The following is a 19,980-nucleotide window of genomic DNA, read 5'->3' as shown; positions in this document are numbered from 1 at the left end:
AAAGTTTCAGAAGCCATCCCATACAGGAAAAGCTTCACAAGTAAATGCTGGAAACCATTTAACGGAAAAATATCTTACACAAACCATTACAGACAACAGGAAAGATAGGAGTGTCATCAACCATTTCATGAAGCCAGAATCAAAAAATTAGAATGCAAGGTTGTCAAGGTGTGGGCTAAGCACAACCTCCTCCCTAAAAGTACCCTGTGAAAGGGGGTGTTGGTAGTTGGTACAGGTAACCTCACAACAGAGACACCTGGACATGCTCAGCCAAACGATCAAGGTCAACACCAGCACTGATGAATCAATAACACTGACAGCATGGGCCTTTGATGTGATGTTATTAAAATGGCATTTCAGCTCTGTGCTCCTCCTTTGCAAAAGCTACAACCTCAGTCTAATCATGAAAAACACAAAAGATAAATTCCAGTTGAGGGATATTTTAAAGACCAGCACTCCTCAAAACTGTCACAGTCATCACAAACAAGGAAAGTCTGAGACAGTGTCATGACCCAGAAGAGTCAAAGGGTACATGATGACTACATGTGAAGTGAGATCCTAGATCAGAGGAAGAATGTTATAGAAAAAGTGAGGATATGTGAATAAAGCATGGGCTTTAGCTAATAATAATGTATTTACACTGGCTTATTAAAAATATAACAATACTAAAATAAGATGTTACTAATAAATGAAAAAGGGCATGGGGTATATGGGAATCCACTGTACTATCTTTGCAATTTTTCTGCAAATCTAGAAGTGTTCTAAAACCAAACATTAAAAGAAAAAAGTATTATTAAAAGCCACTCTTATTCATGAACTTCAATGCAAAAATCCATATAAAAATCTTAGCAACCTGTATCTTGCAAGATATAAAAAGGATAAAATATCATGATCAAGTTGAGTTTATACCAGGAATGCAAGGTTAGCTTAATATTAAACCTGATCCAAAAAACCCTATCAATGTAAATCTAGCACACTGATAGAATAAAGAATCATCAGTTCAGGTCAGTTCAGTTCAGTTCAGTTCAGTCGCTCAGTCGTGTCCAACCCTTTGTGACCCCATGAACAGCAGCACGCCAGGCCTCCCTGTCCATCACCAACTCCCGGAGTTCACTCAGACTCACGTCCATCGAGTCAGTGATGCCATCCAGCCATCTCATCCTCTGTTGTCCCCTTCTCCTCCTGCCCCCAATCTCTCCCAGCATCAGAGTCTTTTCCAATGAGTCAACTCTTCGCATGAGGTGGCCAAAGTACTGGAGTTTCAGCTTTAGCATCATTCCTTCCAAAGAAATCCCAGGACTGATCTCCTTCAGAATGGACTGACTGGATCTCCTTGCAGTCCAAGGGACTCTCAAGAGTTTTCTCCAACACCACAGTTCAAAAGCATCAATTCTTCGGTGCTCAGCCTTCTTCACAGTCCAACTCTCACATCCATACACGACCACAGGAAAAACCATAGCCTTGACTAGACAGACCTTAGTCAGCAAGGTAATGTCTCTGCTTTTGAATATGCTATCTAGGTTGGTCATAACTTTTCTTCCAAGGAGTAAGCGTCTTTTAATTTCATGACTGCAGTAACCATCTGCAGTGATTCTGGAGCCCAAAAAAATGAAGTCTGACACTGTTTCCACTGTTTCCCCATCTGTTTCCCATGAAGTGATTGATGGGACCGGATGCCATGATCTTCGTTTTCTGAATGTTGAGCTTGACTGTCTTAATGGATGAAAATGTTTTATAAAACTGGTATCTATCCATGATAAAATCTCTTAGCAAATATGGAATAGAAGGCAATTTCCCTGATCTGAGGAAGGGTAGTTACAAGGAACCTATAACAAATGCATTGTATGACGAAATGTTGAAAGCTTTCCCTTTGGGATGGGAAACAAGACATAAATGCCTGGAGTCTCCTTCTATTTAATGAGTAGGAATCCTACCCAGTGTGATTAAAATAAAAAAAAAATAGAAGGGGGAGAAATAAGACTGTCATTATTTCCAGATGATATGATTATATAAGTAGAAAATACAGAATAATCTATGGATAATTTATTACAATTAATAAGTGAGTTTAGACAAGTTGGTAGATACAAGGAAAACTAAAAAAAAAAAATTGATTTTAAACAAGGAAAACTAAAAAAAAAAAAAAAAATTTATTTTAAACACCAGTGATAAACATTTAGAAAAAAATAAAATAAAGTCAACAAAAGATGTGCAACAGTTTTACAGATGAAAAGAGGTATTAGAGAATCTTAATGAATGGACGGACATATCACATTCATGAAAAATTTAATATTATAAATTTGTCAATTCTTCTGAAAATGGTCTATAGGTTTATTCAAACCCTTATAATAAATTTTAACAGGATTCACTGGGACATAACTGCATGGTTCTAAATGTATAAGAAAATGCAAAGGGTGAGAACAGCTAAGAATTCTTGAAGAGAGAAAGATGTAATTTACAAGACACACTTAACTACTGTAATTAAGACAGAGGGATTAGGAAAGGACAGACAGATTGAACAGTGGATTGGAACATGAGCAAAAACACACCGGCCTAAAGTATGGTTACCTGACGCACAACAGAGGTGGCAGGCAGAGCAGCTGGGAGGGTTGGAGGGGGTATTTTGGATCTAAATGTGAAAGGCAGAATAAGACATCCAGAAGACAATGTAGAAGACTGTCTTCATGACCGTGGGGGTATGCAAGGATTTCTCAAACAAGGTAGGAAACGTACAGCTACAAAATATACTTCCAGAAACTAGATGGCACAGAAATTAAGACCTGTTCATCACAAGAGTCCTAAGCACTATGCAGAGCTGGGGACCACACAGCTTTGAGTGGGGTTCCTCTCTCTCCAACACCCAGGTCTCAACTCGCTCCTCTTGTGCGTGCCAACAAAAAGCTGCTGAGGCTCCCAAGCTCTCCTCAGAACATGCCCTGATCTGGCTTAGGGGAGTGTCTATGCAGAGACCAGGAAGCCACAACTTATTTTAATCTCTATTCTGACATCGGTGACAGATTCAAAGAGCCACCCTACACAGACGCAACTGCGTAAAACAAGTAGTTCATTCATGTTTTTGCCTTTCTTTGTAAAGCAAAGACAGTTTGAGGTCAGAATCAAAGGAGGAGGAGAAAGCAGACAAGCTGTACCTCCACCAGGGCAAACTTCTCCTCACTGGTGTAGTTGTAGCGGGTGGCACGCTCATACTCCTCGGCATTGTCAGGGCAGTCCTTGTTAGAGTACTTGTCCGTTGGGTGCACAAGTTTCCATGAATACTGGTGTGATCAAAAAAGAGGGGTGACGGCCACACCAAATGCAAAATGTTTACCTTCTGCTCTGACTTACAGGACTACTGCCGAAAGCTACCAAAGGTCACAGGTCAGCCTTCTATTGTTCACTGAGTCTGAGAGTCACACACAGGCATGAGTGCTTGCATGCACACACACACACACAATGCACGCACACATGTATACACGCACACTACATATGCATGCACACACAGTCCATCTCCATAAAACTGCAAAACATTCTGGAAATGTGACTTCAGTCTCAAGTAACACATCAAAAACTTAAGAAATACATCAGGTAAAATGGTCTGGATATTTTATGTGGAATATCTAAGACTATAAGCACTTTATCACCATTTCTAAAAGAATTAGCCTTTCAAGCAATCAAGTACCCATCCAAATATAAAAATCCTTGTCTGAGCAAAATAAACAACGAAACAGAAAAATCTTCTGACTTATGAGTATCCAAACCTTTTTATGCATCATAAACCACTTTACTAATCCTAAACAAAAGAAGCTGATGGCTAGAAATACAGAGTGTTGTTTCTAAAAAAAATGAGAAGTAAAAATCATCATAACAATACAAATGTAATTCTACCAATGTGTTTTAAAAGATAAGGACCTTTAATTCTAATATATGTAAATGAAATGTACATTGAGCCATCTTAGAAACATTTAAATTAATATATACTCTTATTTCTAGTGCCAAAGATAAAAAACCGATTTGTTTTTGATCCAATGGCCAAAGTTAAAGCAGAAAAAATATAGTTTAGTCAGTTTATTGACAAGTTTAGGAAGAAAAGCACTTCTAATTAACTAGGTGGTGCATTTCCAAATAAAAGTGAGAGGGCCCACCACTTCCATCACATGAGCACTCCACTGGGACAGCAGCTGAAGACCTTGAAGAGCCAAGTCAAAGAGCTTCCGGTATTCAGCGTCCGTCTTCTGAGCCTCCTGGCGGCCTGAGCCCGTGACCACCTAGAGATAATAGAGCATTAAGAGGTCACCAGTGTCCAGGAAACTACTTATCAAACCCATTCTAGGAGCCTACTCCAAATGTACACTGGCAAAAGTAGTTCTAAAAAACTAGCTATTACTTCAGATGATGCTAGGGAATCAATTATTGTAATAACTGATACACAGAGCAAAGGAATCCAGCTCTGGAAGTAGCAAGGAGCTGAGGACCAGGAGGCTGAGGAGGCAGTGGATGCAGCTGTCCACATCCCAGATAATCAGCTGGACCCCCCAGCAGACCTCAGCATGGCTGCCCAGGGACCAAGTGGGTCTGGAGAATGGGAGCTGTGTTTGACGGGGCCTCTACTCTGGCAGTGTACAGGACACACAGGGGAAAGAGGTCATGGCAAATGATGGCACAGAAAGTGAGGACAGACACAGGCATGAGAGGGGGATGGTCATGTCAACCAACTGTAGCATATACAACTTATTTGGAGACTGGGGCACAAAAACCTGGAAAAATAAATCACTACTGATAATGAACAAATAGGGTAAATGTGAACAATGACCAGCTGTTTACTATTAAGGAATACATGGTTGTTTAGGTGTGATGGAATTATGGTTATGTTTTAAGAGCATTCTTTATTTATTAGAGACATGTGGGAAATATATTCAGAGGGAGTGCTATGTTATCTTGCAATTGCTTCACGCTAACCTGGAGGAGCAACTAAAAAGGGGTAGGTGATGAAGCCTAGTGTGGCATCTGAGGAGCCAGGACTGGTCTCTTCATTTGTGTGCTTGAAAATTTATGTAATGGAGAACTAAAACACAAATAATAAAAATGGAACCCTCCTACACTGTTGGTGGGAATCTAAGTTGGTGCAGTGATTATGGAAAACAGTATGGAGATTCCTTAAAAAAACTAAAAATAGAATTTCCATACAATCTAACAATCCCACTCCTGGGCATATACTTGGACAAAATTATAATTCAAAAAGATACATGCAGGGTACTTCCCTGGAAGTCCAGTGGTTGAGAGTCCACACTTTCAGTGCAGGCGGCACAGGTATAATCCCTTATCAGGGAAGATCCCACATGCCTCGCTGCATGGCAAAAAAAAGATACATGTACTCCTATGTTCACAGCAGCAGTATTCACAACAGCTAAAACATACAATCATACTACTCAGCTATAGAAAAGAACACAATGCCATTTGCATCAACATGACGCAACTAGAGATTATCATACTGGTGAATTAAGTGAAACAGAGAAAGACAAACACCATATGATACCACTTATATGTGGAATCTAAAATACGGCACAAATGAACCTATCTACAAAACAGAAACAGACTCTCAGACACAGAGAACAGATTTGTGATTGCCAAGCGGGAGGTGGGTGGGCCTGGGAGTTTGGGATTAGCATGTGTAAACTATTATTTATAGGATGGATAAACAGCAAGGTCCTACTGTATAGCACAGAGAACTATATTCAACATCAAGTGATAAATCATATTGGAAAAGAATATTTAAAAAGGAATGTCTATACGTGTATAACTGAGTCACTTTACAGTACAGCAGAGATTGGCACAACATTGTAAATCAGCTATACTTCAATTAAAAAAAGCAAGTGTGGTACTGGCAAAGGACAGACATAAAGGTCAATGGTACAGAACTGAGAGTTCAAAAATGAAGCCTCAGGATTATTATCAATTGATTCTCCTCCACCTAGTTTTATTGAGATATACGTGATACATACATAAAGTGTACAATATGATTTGATTTGACCTGGGTTTCCCTGGTGGCTCTGATGGTAAAGCATCCACCTGCAATGCAGAGCACCTGGGTTCGATGGCATGGAAACCCACTCCAGTATTCTTGCCTGGAGAATTCCACGGACAGAGGAACCCAGTGGGCTACAGTCCATGGGGTCACAAAAAGTCAGACACGATTAAGCGACTGAGACAAATGCATATCCTGTGAAATGACTACACAATAAGTTAACATCTACCAACTCACAATTACAATTTTTTTTCCCTGTGATGAGAACTTTCAGGATTTACTCTCCAAGGAACTTTGAAATATATAATACTGTACTATTTAACTACAGTCACCATGCTGCATATTACTGCCCCAGAAATTATTTATCTTATAACTGAAAGTTTGTGCCTTTAGGCCATCTTTTCTCACTTCTTTTACCTCTTGCCTCTGTCAACCACCAATCTGTTCTCTGTATTCATGAGTTTAGTTTTTCAGATGCCACATAAAAGTGGTATCATACAGTATTTGTCTTTTTCTGTCTGACTTACTTCACTTAGTGTAATCCCCTTAAGGACCATCCATGTTGTCGCAAATGGCAGGATTTCCTTCTTTTGTATGACTGAATAATATCCCATTGTGTAATATATATCACATTTTCTTTATTCATTCATATATCTGTAGACACTTAGGCTGTTTCTTTGGTTTGAGTATCATAAATAATGTTGCAATGAACACAGAAGTGGTACAGTCAATTGATTTTTGATGAGGGTGCCTTCAGTGGAGGAAGAATAGTCTTTAAAAAACAATACTGGCAAAACTGGATATCCACATACAAAAGAATGAACTTGAACCCTTAAATTATATCATATTTAAAAAGTAACTTAAAATGGATCATAGATCTAAATATAAGAGCTAAAACTTTTACAAAACTCTTAGAAAAAAACAAGAGGTAAGTCTTTGTGACTTGGGTTAGGCAGCGGTTTGTTCATTATGACCAAAAGCACAACCAACCGAAGAAAAAGCAGATAAAAGTGGACTGCACCAGGGCTTTCCTGGTGGCTCAGCACTAAGGAGTCTGCCTGCCAATGCAGGGACGTGAGTTTGATCCCTAGGCCAGGAGGACCCCACATGCCATAGAGCAACTACGCCCATGCACCACGATCTCTGAGCTTGTGCTCTAGAGCCTGGGAGCCACGAGTGCAGAGCCACGTGCCAAAACTCCTGAGGCCTACGTGCGCGAGATTCTGTGCTCCACAACAGGAGCCACTCAGTGAGAGCAGCAGGCTCGAGAGCGGCCCCTGCATGCCACAGCCAGAGGAAAGCCTGCGCAGCGATGAAGCCCAGCACAGCCAGAAGCAAATGAATAAAGCAAACTGGACCACACCAGAAATAAGAAACTGTGCTTCAAAGAGCATCACTGAGACAGCAAACAGACAGGAGACAGAACTCCAGAAGAGGAGAAAACATATGAAAATCACATAACAGATAACAGAATATAAGAACTCAATAGTAAAAAAAAAAAAAGACAATACAATTTAAAAATGGGCCAATACTTCAAGAGACATTTAAAATTGGCCAACAAGTACATGGAAAGATATTCAGTTTCATTAGCCATTAAGGACATAAATCCAAACCACAACCAGGCACCACTTCACATTCACTAGGATGGTCAGAATGAAAAAAAAAAAACAGAAACAAGGGCTGGCAAGGATGTGGAGAAATCAGACTCCTCACGGACTGCTGGTGAAAATGTAAAATAGTGCAGCTGCTTTGAAAATAGCTTGGCAGTTCCTCAAAATGTTCAACACAGAATACCATATGACTCAGCAGTTCCAATCCTAGATATCTACCTAAGAGAACTGAAAACTTACGTCCACACAAACACTTGTACACGGATGTTCATAGCAGCATTATTCATAATGAACCAACAAAATGTGGTGTGTCTAAGCAACACAGTATTATTCTGACATAAAATTATTTAAATATTATAAGCCATAAAATTATTGATACAGGCCATAACATGGATGAACCTTCCAGTAGGTAAATCCACAGATAGAAAGTAGACTGCCAGGTGCCAGAAGGAAGGGGAATGGGGAGTGACTACTAAGGGGTGCAGAGTTGCTCTGGGGATGCTGACACTGTTCAAGTCTTTGATGACAGTTACACAACTCACTAAATATACTAAAAATCTTTGAAGTGTATAATTTAAATGGGTGAACTGTCTGATATGTGTATTATGGCCTCATAAATCTGTTTAAAAATAAACTGAGCAAAGCTGTCAAAGGTGGATCTCTTTTCTCTTATTAAAACCATTATCTGATGATAAGGGCACTATGGCAGAACTCAGAAGGCAGACAGGAGCCATGCATGCTGTGAAATGCTCCTCTTTGGAAAGGCAGACATTAGCTCTCCGTGCTGTTTGAGAGCTCCTCATGAACTCAGTTTACAACTACATGAAGAAGTCCAGGGGGCTGGCCCCCATCTCTACTCGGTCAGCCACCCACCTGGGGTCTGCAAGGAGGTAACAGGCCCTGAGGGTTTGGGCTATCTTTCAGTCATTCTGATTACATACTGACTAGTGCTTGTGGCTGAGAGATGGAATGCTCATTGTCCTGCAATGGGCAGAACAGCACACAGAGTTCTTCCAAATATAATGGTCCTCCTGAGAACCCCAAGGTACTACAACCTCAAAAGCCAGACCTATATATGTTGCCCCAAGTCCCTAGGTCCCTCTAGACCATTTGCAGCACCCATCCATGCCAGTGACCACTGCTCTGACCCTGACCTTGGTGTCTCATCTGCTAGGACTGAGAAATGACCCTCCCGTTGCTGCTTCTCCTCTCTTAGACCCCTGACCCACCCACCCCACGTGAGTAATGCTGGCTTGGAGCGAGGCATGCAGCAGGTATGGGCAATGTGACTGGCCTAAACAAGGACACAGAAAACTCAGCTGCAAAGCCAGAAGGAATTAACAAGGCCCGTGGCCCAAGAGCGAGCACTACCTCCTACACCCTTCTTCAGGCCTTTTTCTGGGCACCTGATGTACCTTCCCAACAACTTGGAAGCTCTTGTACTTCCTCCCTCTAGACAGGAAAGGGCACAAGTCGAAGCCATCCCTTCTGCTCCTGACGTCCTCCACTCCCCTCTCCTTTCTCCCAGCAGTTTGGAACGCTGGAACTAGACTAGAAAATGCACTTAATTCATGGTTTCAACTCAGTCGTTTTTTCGGAATCACTGCTAATATTTTTCCCAAAAAAAGAAGATGCTTTTTGTACAGCTGAACAGATCCAAACAAACTCCATTATATCATATCTGCACTGCCTCATCCGTTATGAGAGCTTGTTAAGTACACAGTACTTAAACTATGCTTCTCAAAGTAAATGAAGGGTGTAAAGTTCAAAGTAAATTTGGGTGCAGAGAATACAAGGACCACATGAGACATGGTGTTCCAGGTGTGCACTGCAGGCAGAGGCCACTCACCTCACTATTGCTGTAGCGTGCCAGCTCCGAGATGAAGCGCATATGGTCCTCCCGAATCTGGACCATCTGCTCGCAGATGTTGTACTGTGGGCTGCTGCTGGAGGACGTGCAGGTCCATCTAAGGGGAAAGGGGAAACGTGCATGACCTGAGGGACACCTGGCCGAGGACACGTGCAAGGCAGGCCCACCCCCAGCCCAGCAGGCCCACTGCAGCCGAGGTCAAGGTGGCAAACGTGGCATTCTCTGCATGGTAACAGCTGGGTCTGCCTCAGCTCCCTGTGTCGGGTCTGTGTCTACCTTCTCATGTCTGTATTCTGGAAAAGGAACCGTAATTTCTCCTTAATCAGTAAACTACTTTCCACAAAGCTGAAAGTTGCTGGATTCAAGATACTGCATAACCCTTCCAGAGCCCCTTGACACATTACCGCACAGTTGGCAGGAACTAGTATTTCCTTATTATTCACATGTGAAAATATAAACTATAGTACAAAACAAGTCAGCCAAAGACTCAGGAACAAAAGTTATCCTTGATGGGAGAGTTGAAACTGACATGACTTGGAAATTAGACAGTGTTGTCATAACTAACTACGTGTACAACATACCATTTTAGCAGCAAACAGATATAGTCAACAGAGTGGGAAAAAAGGGTATCAAAACTTAAATTGGTGCACGGGGATGATCCAGAGAGATGATATGGGGTGGGAGGTGGGAGGGGGGTTCAGGATTGGGAACTCATGTACACCTGTGGCTGATTCATGTCAATGTATGGCAAAACCAATACAGTATTGTAAAGCAAAATAAAGTAAAAATAAAAATTTAAAAAAAAAAACTTAAATTGGGAAAAAAAAAAAAAAGATTAAATCTGTTGGCATTCTTGGGCAGAAAGCATGGGTCTTCGGACTCAGAGCAGTTCCCTTGGTTTCCTCACACTCAGCACCAACTTCTACCATGTTTCTAACAAGTTCACCCCTTTGCCAGAAGGAAAGGATGCAGATTACCAATTTTCAAGATGATCAGTACACTATCTCAAGCGGCATCACTTTTAACTTTGATTCCACTGTAAGATGGCATAACAATCACAGAGGCACCAGCCAAGGCGGCTCCTTGAGTCTGCAGCAAGCACACAAGGCCAGGCCCTGTACCAGGGTCCACTCTCAACACACTGGCCTTCCCTGCAGGCATGTCCCCCTCAGGAGAGGCATATGTGTTACCGGATTTAATGGCAGATGTGTTAGGAAATAAGCTCGTACAGGAGCCAGATGCCAACATCTGCCACTTGCACCAATCCCAGGGGCCAGACACAGTTGTTAGACTGTTGGGCTGAGCTCTTAGAGCTGACTGCTACAGGTTTAGGCATCTGCCTCAGTGGCTGTGAAACACAGAAATTAACTGGTAATAATGGCCAATGACTTACACCAGACCATACTAAAAACAAAGTATGCAAAACTCCTTGCTTCCTGACTCTGTCATTGACTTCACCATTACTTATGCTATACAGATGATTGTGTTTGTTACAGCAGGAGGTATACACTGCTAGCTTACATTTAGGCATTTTTTAAAATTTAAATTTATTTAATTGGAGGCTGGCATTTCTATTTATACCATGGAAATCAGTACAACCTCCAAATCAGAGCTCAAGTCGATGCTGAAAGGAAGAGAGGGTTCAGTTTAGTGAATGTGATTTTGAGGAAGGTCATCACATATCAGAGTTAATGGCAGATGTATTAGGAAATAAGCTGGCACAGAGGCTGGCAAGCTGCATACAGCACAGACCCAACGTGACCAGTTTTTATGTGCCTCAGAGCCACATAAATGGTTTTTACAGATTTAAAGAGTAATTTTTAAAAAAAGTAACAAATAAGAGTATGTGGCATATGTGGCTAGAAAGACATAATATGTTTATAATTTGGCCTGCACAGAAAAAGACTGCTAACCTCTGAGTAGCCAGATTGAGGTGCAACTGTATTTTTCAAAACCATGGCTGAATGGAGACCACGGATCTGGCGAAAGTCAACAGAAGCATCCTATGAGACTCAAGTGACTATGTGGAAAGTGCAATAAAAAGAATTATGTATTTACTATCACTTGTAACCATAAGCTGCAGATTCTTTATAACAGGGACTGGTCAACTGTCTTAGCACAGGCCCTGAAAGTAAGCACTTTAAAATTTGCAGGCTACACTGTCTCTGTCACATCAGCCGTAGAGCCATCATCTTAAAAAAAAAGAATAAAAACACTTCTTTAAAAATGTAAAGTCCATTCTCAACAACTGAGACCTTGAAAAAATAAGCCTGGTCTGGTTCTGGCCCTCCGGTGATAGTTCTATAACCTCTGTAAGTTGCATACAAACATCCAGCCCCTTCCCAGCAGACTGGTTCTTAAGCTTTTATCAGCACCCAGGGAATTTGTTTATACTTCCATATATGTGACCAACACTGTCTTAACAGAACTCTTTGGGATGATGAAAAGTTCTATATCTCTACTGACCAAAACAGTAGACCCTATCTATTAGATATCTGAAATGTGGCCATTCTACTAAGAAAATAAATTGCACTTATAAATGAATTTAAATGTAAACATCTACACATGGAAAAGACTACCATATCAGGCATATGATTGAAAATGTCCAAGGTGGCGTCTCTGGATAGGTAAGCAGCATGTCAGGAACCACAGTGAGAACACTGAAGAATGCTCGGACTGGGCAACTCACTCTCTGCCTACCGAGATTTATTTTCCTCATAGTGGGCGCTGGTCTTGATGTATCTTGCCAGTTCTATTTGCATGTCTCCAAACAGCGGAACCACCTGCAGCTGCTGTAGTCAAAGAATAAAAATAAAAAACCCAGAGTCATTATATATTGTATTTAGTCACCAAATACAATCTAAGAAGAATGAGGAATGCTAATAATTACTGCAGGTTGAATGCTATTTCTGCAAATCACTTACTGCAAAAAAGTTGTAAACAACTTTCTACATTCACTTAAAGAACCAATTCAAACATTAAAATCAACCTATCTTGTTGCTAGAATCATGGTCATTTAAAAAAAAAAACACCTGCATTTCTATATACAAGAAACAACTAGGAAAAAAAAAACTAAAGAGAAAAAAATTGCAATAGCATCAAAAAATAAAAGTATGTAGTATTAAATCTAACCAAATATGTTAAGACTTCAAAACAAAATATTACCAAAAATTCTGGAAAATTTTTTAAAGTTCTAAGTGACTAGAGAATTATGTTAGGTTCATGTACTGGAAAACATGCTATTTTAAAAATATCCATTTTCCCTAAATTGACCTACAGATTCAACAGAATCCCTAACAATATTCCAAGAGGAAAAATGGTTTATGAGTAGTATGTGCATGTGTGTGTATGTCTGTGTGTAAATCAGCAAGTCAATTCTAAAATATATTTCAAAAGATAGAGGGACAATGCTAAAGACAACTGTGGAGAACATAACCTGATGACCTGCTGGAGACTTATAGCAACTAAGCCAGCACAGGTGCAGACCAGGGGGGCAGAGCAACTCAAGGCAGAATCATTGTCATAGAGACACCTGCTGTATGACCCAGGTGACTCCTCAGAGCAATGAAAGGGAAACAGAGTCAACTAGATACCCGTAGAGGGAAAAAAATGCAAGACTGTCAACCCCCATCTCACAGCATACATTACATCAGCTCCAGGGAGATTACAGAGCTAGATGGAAAAGGAAACAATGATGCTCCTAGAAGGTAATGCAAAAGAAAATTCTCAAGAGTCTGTTTTATCAAAGAGTTCTTAAAGTGGACATCAAAGATGAATATATCGGACCACATTAAAATTAAGAACCTCGGTTCACCGATGACTCTTCACAAAAGTGAAAAATAAGAGCGACACAGGGGAAATGCATGTATTTTAGGACACATGTATCCGACAAAGGATACATACCCAGAATACGTAAAGAACTACAAACCAACAGGGAAAAAAAAAGAATGAGAGACTTGAAAGGACACTTCACAAAGAGACACACAAAAGACTAATAATACCGTGAAAAGCAATCAGGGAAACATCAACTAAACCACGAGCAGCCAATAAAATCTCAAAGACACACAGGCACACCCTTCAGGATGCCCTCTTGGGGATGATATGAAGCCCCAAGAATGCTCGCTCACTGCTGGTGGTGATGCAAGTCAGCACAGCCATGTGAGGGAACTGTGAGGCTGTATCTACTGCACTGAAAATGTCCATTCTGTTAGATGAACACGCAGTCCGCCACTGGGTACTCATCCAGTAAAAATGTGCACAGATGTGCACACGTCAGAGCAGCACTGTTCACACAAGCCAAAACGCAGAAACAATCTCATGTTCAAAACAGAATGGATAAGCAAACTGCAGTTTAGTCATAAAATGCAGAGCCACACCACAATGAAAAAGTAAAAACTATAGTTGCAGGTTCCCACAGGGATGATCTGACAAACAAAGTGGGGGTAGCCAGACACAAAAGAATACATATGGCATGACTCCTTTAGACAAGGTTCAAATTCAGGCAAAACTGCTGTAAGAGCAGGAAACAGTCTACTCACACCCACCCACCTGCCAACACTGCATTCCTACTTGGACCAGTCACAGAGGTTGACCTCCCAAAGCTCAAACTGCATACACTTCAATAAAAAGGTTTATCTAGAAACTGCAACTCACCTTGAAGTATTTGTCGATTTTGGATAAGTTTATTCTTTTCTTGGCGTCTAGTTTATAAATGTTGCTGACACTTCCATCCATCAAATATAGACCAAACCCCATGACCTGAAAAATCGCAAAATGGCACATAAAGCTTAGACCTGCAGGTTTAATTATCCATAAACACACTGCTATAGTTCATAACTTTGAAATGACGATCCATTCTTATTTCAAAAAGCACTTTTTAAAAACACTGTAGTTGACCTGCAACCCTATGTTAGTTCCAGGTGCACAACACAGTGAGTTGATATTTCTATACACTCAGAAATGATCACCATAAGTCTAGTTACCACTGGTCCGCCACGCAAAGACAGACAATATTAACAACTGTATTTCCAAAGCAGTACATTTCATCCTCCGGACTCACTCACTTTGTAGCCAGAAGTCTACACCTCTTAATCTCACCTATTTATTTCATTCACTCCTCTATACCACAACTGGAAACCTCCTGTCCTCTGTATCTATGAGCCTGTTTCTGTTTTACGTTTGTTCATTTATTTTTTTAGATTCTACATATAAGTGAAATCATATGGTATTTGTCTTTCTCTGCCTGACTTATTTCACTTAGCATAATACCAAGTACATTCACAAATGGTAAGATTTCATTTTTTATGGCTGAACAACATTCCATTATATCTAACTATATAGTTATATTGATATATATTACCTTCTTATGCATCTATCAATGTACACTTAGGCTTTCATGGCTTGGCTATTGTTAACAATGCTGCATATATCTTTCTTAATTAGTATTTTTCTTCATGTAACTATCCAGAAGTGGAATTGCTGGATCTTATGGTAATTTTTTTCATTCTTTGAAGAACCACCATATTGTTTTCGGTCACGGCTGCAGCAATTTACATTCCCACCAAATTTCAAACCGTACCAGCAATTCCCTTTTCTCCAAACTTGCTTGCTAGCAACTGGTATCTCTAGTCTTTTTGACAATATCCGTTCTGACAAGTGTGAGATGATCCTTCATTGTGGTTTTGATTTGCATCTCCCTGATGAGTAATACTGAGCATCTTTTCATGTAGCTCTTGGTCATATCTATGTCTTCTTTGTAAGTAATGCCTATTCATATCCTCTGTCCATTTTTAAATTTTTTTTCACATTGAGTTGTTCAAGTTCTTTCTACATCTCAGATATTAACCCTTCGTTGAATATATTGTTTGCAAATACCTTCTTCATTCAGTACGTGGTCTTTTCATTTTGTTGATAGTTTCCTTCGAAGTTTTTGAGTTTGATATAGTCCCATTTATTTTTGCCTTTACTTCCCTTTTCTGAGGTGACAGATCAAAAAAAATATATGTTGCTAAAACTGATAATGTCAGAGAGTTTTCTTCCAGGAATTTTATGGTTTCAGGTCTTAACAATTAAATCTTTAATCCATTTTGAGCTTGTTTTTATATATGGTGTGAGAGTCGCCCAGTTTTCCCGGCACCACTTATTAAGAGGCTGTCTTTTCCCTGTCACATATTCTTGTTTCTTTTGTCATAGATTAATTGCCCATTAAGTGTGAGTTTATTTCTGAGCTCTCTGTTTCACTGATCTGTGTCTGTTTTTGTGCCATACCATCCTGTTCTGAGTTTGTGGTATAGTTTGAAATCAATTACATCAAACTGGAGTGTGATACCTCCAGTTTTGTTCTTAAAGCTTTCTAAGATTGTTTTGATTAATTGGGGTCTTTTTTGTTTCCTTACAAATGTTAGAATTATTTGTTCTAGTTTTGTGGAAAATGCCAATGGTACTTTGATAGAGGCTGCACCAAAACTGTAGACTGCCTTGGGTAGTACGGGAATTTTAATGACGTTAATTTTTCCAATCCCCAAAACAAAACAGGTCTTTCCATTTGTTCACGTTGTTTTCAATTTCTTTCAACAATGTCTTATAATTTTTCAGAGTCCAGGTTTTTTACCTCCTTGGTTAGATTCATTCCAAGGTATTTTATTCTTTTTGATACAACTGTAAATGGGATTTTTTTTTTAAATTTATCTTTCAGATAGCTTGTTGTTGGTATATAGAACCACAATGGATTCCTGTATATTATTTTACATCCAGCAACTTTACTGAATTCACGTATTAGTTCCAAAAGCTCTTTGTGGGTAACTTTGGGATTGTCCATGTAGAGTATCATGGCATCTGCAAACAGTAACAATTTTACTTCTTCCTTTCCAATTTGGATTCCTGTAATTTCTTTTCTCTCTCTGACTGATGTGGCCAGGACTGCCAATACTATGCTGAATAAAGGCGGTGAGAGTGAGTGGGCATATTCTTGTTTTGTGCCTAATCTTAAAGAGAATACACTTTCCCTGCTGAGTATGACGCTAACTGTGGGCTTGTCATACACAGCCTTTATCATGCTGAGGTATGTTCCCTCTATATCCACTTTGTCAAGATTCTGTATCATAAATGGATCCTGAATTTTGTCAAGTTTTTACCACATTTGTTGAGGTAGTCATATGATTTTTATTTTTCAATTTGTTAATATGTTATCACATTAATTGATTTACAGTCCTTGGAATAAATCCCAGTTGATCATGGTGTATGATCTCTTTAATGTACTGAATTTGGCTTACAAATATTTTGTTGAGGATTTTTGCATCTATGTTCATCCATGATATTGGACTGTAATTTTTGTGTGTGTGATATCTTTGTCTGGTTTGATATCAGAGTGATGATGCCTTACAGAATGAAGTCAAAAGCTTTCCTTCCTCTTCAATTTTTGTGGTAGGGGTGGGGATATTTTGAAGATAGTTGTTAACTCTTCCTTAAATGTCTGGTAGAATTCACCAGTAAAGCCATCTGTTTCTAGGCTTTCATTTGTTGGAAGTTTTTTGATTACTGATTCAATTTCATTAGTGGTAATCAGTCTGTTCATAAATTTGTTTCTTCCTGATACATCTTGGTAGAATGTACGTTTCCAGCAATTTATCCATTTCTAGGTTGTCCATTTTATTGGCATAACTGTTCATAATAATCTCTTTTGACCTTTTGTATTTCTGTGGTGTTGGCTGTAACTTCTTTTTCATTTCTGATTTAATTTGGGCCCTCTTGCTACTTTTCTTGAGGAGTCTAACTAAAAGTTTATTGATGTGTCTATTTTTTGAAAAGCGAGCTCTTAGTTTTACTCTTTTCTATTCTTTTTAGTCACCATTTCATCTGTTTTTCACTCCAATCTTTATTATTTCCTTCAGGGTTTTGGTTATTCTTTTGCTAGTTCCTCTAGGTGTAAGTTTAGATTGGTTATATGAAATTTTTCTTGTTTCCTGTGGTTTATATTGCTATAAACTTCCCTCTTAGAACTGCTTTTGTTATGTCCCACAGATTATAGACACTGTGTTTCTGTTTTCATTTGTCTCCAGGTATTATTAAATTTCTTCTTTGATTTCATTAGGGACTCCTTAGTTCTTTAGTAGCATATTGCTTAGCCTCCACGTGGTTGTGTTTTTTTGGATTTTCTCTTATAGTTGACTTCTAGTCAGAAAGAAGCTGAAGCTCCAATACTTTTGCCACCTGACACGAAGAACTGACTCACTGGAAAATACCGTGATGCTGGGAAAGACTGAAAGCAGAAACAGAAGGGGACGTCAGGGAATGAGATGGTTGGATGGCATCACTGACTCTATGGACACGAGTCTGAGCAAGCTCCAGGAGCTAGTGATGAACAGGGAAGCCTGGCGTGCTGCAGGCCATGGTATCGCAGAGTTGGACACAACTGAGCGACTGAACTGAACTTGCTTCTTTATAGCCTGGCATCAACTTTTCCTCCTTACTGATGTAACTTTGGTCTGGCATCCACTTCCAGTGCAGTCCTGTCTCATCTACATTACAAACCTGCTCTGGTAAATATAAGCCTTCATCAATAATTTCTCAAAGCATTTCAGGAAATTCCCAGGCAGTTACCCTATCTGCACTAGCTATCTCACCATTTGCTTTTATGTTGTAAAGGATGACTCTAGCCTTGAACTGATGAAACTAGCCATGGCTGGCATTAAAAGATGCACCCTCTGATTCGTTACTGTGGTTCTTCCTCCAGTCTTCACAAAGGCTTTTAGCTTTCTTTTGAAGCAGCATTGAGTGGTTGACCCTGCATCTACACACTGAGAAGTTCCTCCATCTCCTCTATCATTTTTCTACACTTCTTCAACATTACTGTTGACATCACAGGCACAGCAAACTTCCACATTTCATGATTTTGTCCTTGTTCTTTAGAATTGTGCTGTGAAGTCTTGGTTTTAGTCTATTTTGTCTGATGTAAGTACTGCTACCCTAGCTTTCTTTCCATTTCCATGAAATATCATTTTCTATCCCCTCACTTTCAGTCTGTCTTTAGATCTAAAGTGAGTCTCTTGAAGGCAGCATACATATGGGTCTTATTTTTTAACCTATTCAGCTACTGTATGTTTTCGACTGGAGCACTTAATCCACTCACATTTAAATTAATTATTGATAGGTACTTCCCTAGTGGCTCAGCAGTAAAGAACCTGCCTGCCAAAACAGGAGACACGGGTTCAATTTCTGTGTCAGAAAGATTCCCTGGTGAGGGAAATGGCAACCTATGCCAGTATTTTTGCCTGGGAATTCCCATGGACTGGAGCAGCCCACAGTCCATGCAGTCACAATGAATCAGACACAATTAGCAACTAAACAACAACATGCTTATTGCCATTTTATTCATTGTTAAGTTCTTCAGTTTTTCATAGTTCCTTTCATTCCTTTCTCCTTCTTTTGCTGTCTTCCCTGGTGATTTGATGACTATCTTTAGTGTTAGGTTTAGATTTCTTTCTCTTTTTTGCGTATCTGTTATAAATTTTTGGTTGTGGTTATCATGAGGTTGATATATAGCACCCATATATATGTATATATATGATTATTTTAAGTTACAATCTCTTAAGTTTGGACTCATTCTAGTGACTCTGCATTTTTATTCCCCTACCAACGCTTAATGTTTTTTTATATCATATTTTATATCTTTTCTGTATCCCTTAACTATTTATTATGAATATAGGTGATTTTACTACTTTTGTCTTTTAACCTTGCTACAAGTTGATCTACTACTTTTACTGTTTATGTCTTTTCCAATGAGATTTTTCTTTTTGTAATTTTAATATTTCTAGGCTTGCTAAAAAGTATTTTTAAAAGCCTCTCAGAAATTAATAGCTAGCGCTTCACATGAAGCTATTTTATGTCACTTCTTGTTTCCTCTTACGTGTATACACATCAGTTCCACCTCTCCTGAAGCACAAGGCAATAATAAATGTGAATTTCCAAAAGCACCTATTGCCAGGGGGCTCTTGTACCAATAGGTGCAAACAGAATGTCTCCAGTATCATAAAGCACTCCACTGGACAGCGCCCTTTTTCTCTGACCCCTCCATGCTGTTCTCCTACATGGAAGAAATCCTGGAGCTGGGCCCACTTGCTTGGGCCAGCAGGACATCCAGCACAGGGTCCCACAGAGCTGCTCTCTATGAAGGTAGAGAGCAGAGTGAAGAGAATGGTAGAACCATCTCCTCAGAGCTGCTCAGTTTTCCTGGGTTCTCTCCAATGTACACATTATTAAACTTTCATTTGATTAAAAAAAAAAAAAAAAACAAACTCTCATTTTCCCAATGAGAAACATCATTGAAAACCTCCCCAATTTGAAATAGAGTAATAATGAGGACTATGTTAAATGGCAGGATTCCTGAACAACAAAAGTCTACTATAATCACGGTGACGTGCATGTGTGCTAACTCATTTCAGTCATGTCCACCTCTTTGCAATGCTATGGATTATTGTAGCATG

At 39.6% G+C, this 19,980-nt stretch overlaps 1 protein-coding gene across 1 annotated transcript in view; it reads right to left on the bottom strand.

The window, feature by feature from the left end:
- CYFIP1 (cytoplasmic FMR1 interacting protein 1) overlaps window positions 1-19,980 on the bottom strand; it is a 104,193-nt gene that overhangs the window by 46,431 nt on the left and 37,782 nt on the right. Inside the window, exons 9-13 of the mRNA XM_040227900.1 lie at window positions 14,153-14,257; window positions 12,200-12,291; window positions 9,479-9,596; window positions 4,140-4,262; window positions 3,147-3,272 (exon numbers count right to left, since the gene is read on the bottom strand). Of these exons, the coding sequence (XP_040083834.1) occupies window positions 3,147-3,272; window positions 4,140-4,262; window positions 9,479-9,596; window positions 12,200-12,291; window positions 14,153-14,257 (564 nt within the window). The remainder of the gene's footprint in view (window positions 1-3,146; window positions 3,273-4,139; window positions 4,263-9,478; window positions 9,597-12,199; window positions 12,292-14,152; window positions 14,258-19,980) is intronic.

Source organism: Oryx dammah, unplaced genomic scaffold, assembly GCF_014754425.2.
Source record: "Oryx dammah isolate SB20612 unplaced genomic scaffold, SCBI_Odam_1.1 HiC_scaffold_27, whole genome shotgun sequence".
NCBI lineage: Eukaryota > Metazoa > Chordata > Mammalia > Artiodactyla > Bovidae > Oryx > Oryx dammah.
Note: the sequence above shows the minus strand (reverse complement) of the source record. Positions and strands in the feature narration are given on the sequence as shown.